Raw genomic sequence first — 830 nt, forward strand, 5'->3', positions numbered from 1 at the left:
GGCCGGCATGATCCTCGGGCCAACTATGCAAGGGGCGCTGCCCGCCGCCGCCGCCGCTGGACTGCCGCCGCCGCCGGCCCCCGGCACCCCCACCGGGCTGCCCAAGGGCTCGGCCAGCGCAGGGCCCCAGAGCCTGCCCAGGACGCCCTCGGCCACCACCGGCGGGATCCGGGCCACGCTGACGCCCACGGTCCTCGCCCCTCGCCTGCCGCAACCACCTCAGAACCCGACCAACATCCAGAACTTCCAGCTGCCCCCAGGTAAGTGGCCGCGGGCGGGCCTGGCCCCGCCCCCGCCGAGAGTCCAGGAAGTTGTGGGGCTGGCAGGGCGCTGAGGTCACGGGTCTTGCGCGGGCCTGCAGCAAAGGAGCCAGGGCGCTCCCCTGCCGGTGCGGGAGAGCTCCCCTCCGTGTGGGAGAGTGTGTGTGTGTGAGTGTGTGTGCGTGTGCGCGCGCGCACGCCCGGGGGTGCTGTGGCAGCAGGGGTCCGTTTCCTTGGGCAGCGCTTGGCTTCACCTCGTTCTTTGCATTGCAAAGTTTCTGGGCTCCCACAGTGGAGCAGCTTCTTTCCTGGCTTATGTGTGCCCCTGCCCGCTCCTCCCCTCCCCTCCCCCGCCCCCTTCCCCTCCCCCTGCGGTGGAGAGCCGTGGCAGCAGGCCTCCAGGGGAACTGCTTGCTAGGTTATAGAGCCTGGGTCCATGCTTTCCTGCATTTGGTGCTCCGCCTCCTGGTTTTTGGGACCAGTTGTGTTATGGCCTGTGTCCTCACTGAACTCTGCTGCTCTTCTGTTATCCTGTTATCTTCTGTGATGGAGGGCTAGGCACCCCCCCCC

The 830-nt window shown here is 68.4% G+C and overlaps 1 protein-coding gene across 1 annotated transcript in view; it reads left to right on the forward strand.

The window, feature by feature from the left end:
• The first annotated feature begins 6 nt into the window (after positions 1–6).
• The window catches only part of TAF4 (TATA-box binding protein associated factor 4), a 66,843-nt gene continuing 66,019 nt past the window's right edge, over positions 7–830 (forward strand). Inside the window, exon 1 of the mRNA XM_034641281.1 lies at positions 7–260. Within this exon, the coding sequence (XP_034497172.1) occupies positions 8–260 (253 nt within the window). The 5' untranslated portion in view covers position 7. The remainder of the gene's footprint in view (positions 261–830) is intronic.

This window comes from Ailuropoda melanoleuca, chromosome 13 (genome assembly GCF_002007445.2).
Source record: "Ailuropoda melanoleuca isolate Jingjing chromosome 13, ASM200744v2, whole genome shotgun sequence".
In the NCBI taxonomy this organism is placed as follows: domain Eukaryota; kingdom Metazoa; phylum Chordata; class Mammalia; order Carnivora; family Ursidae; genus Ailuropoda; species Ailuropoda melanoleuca.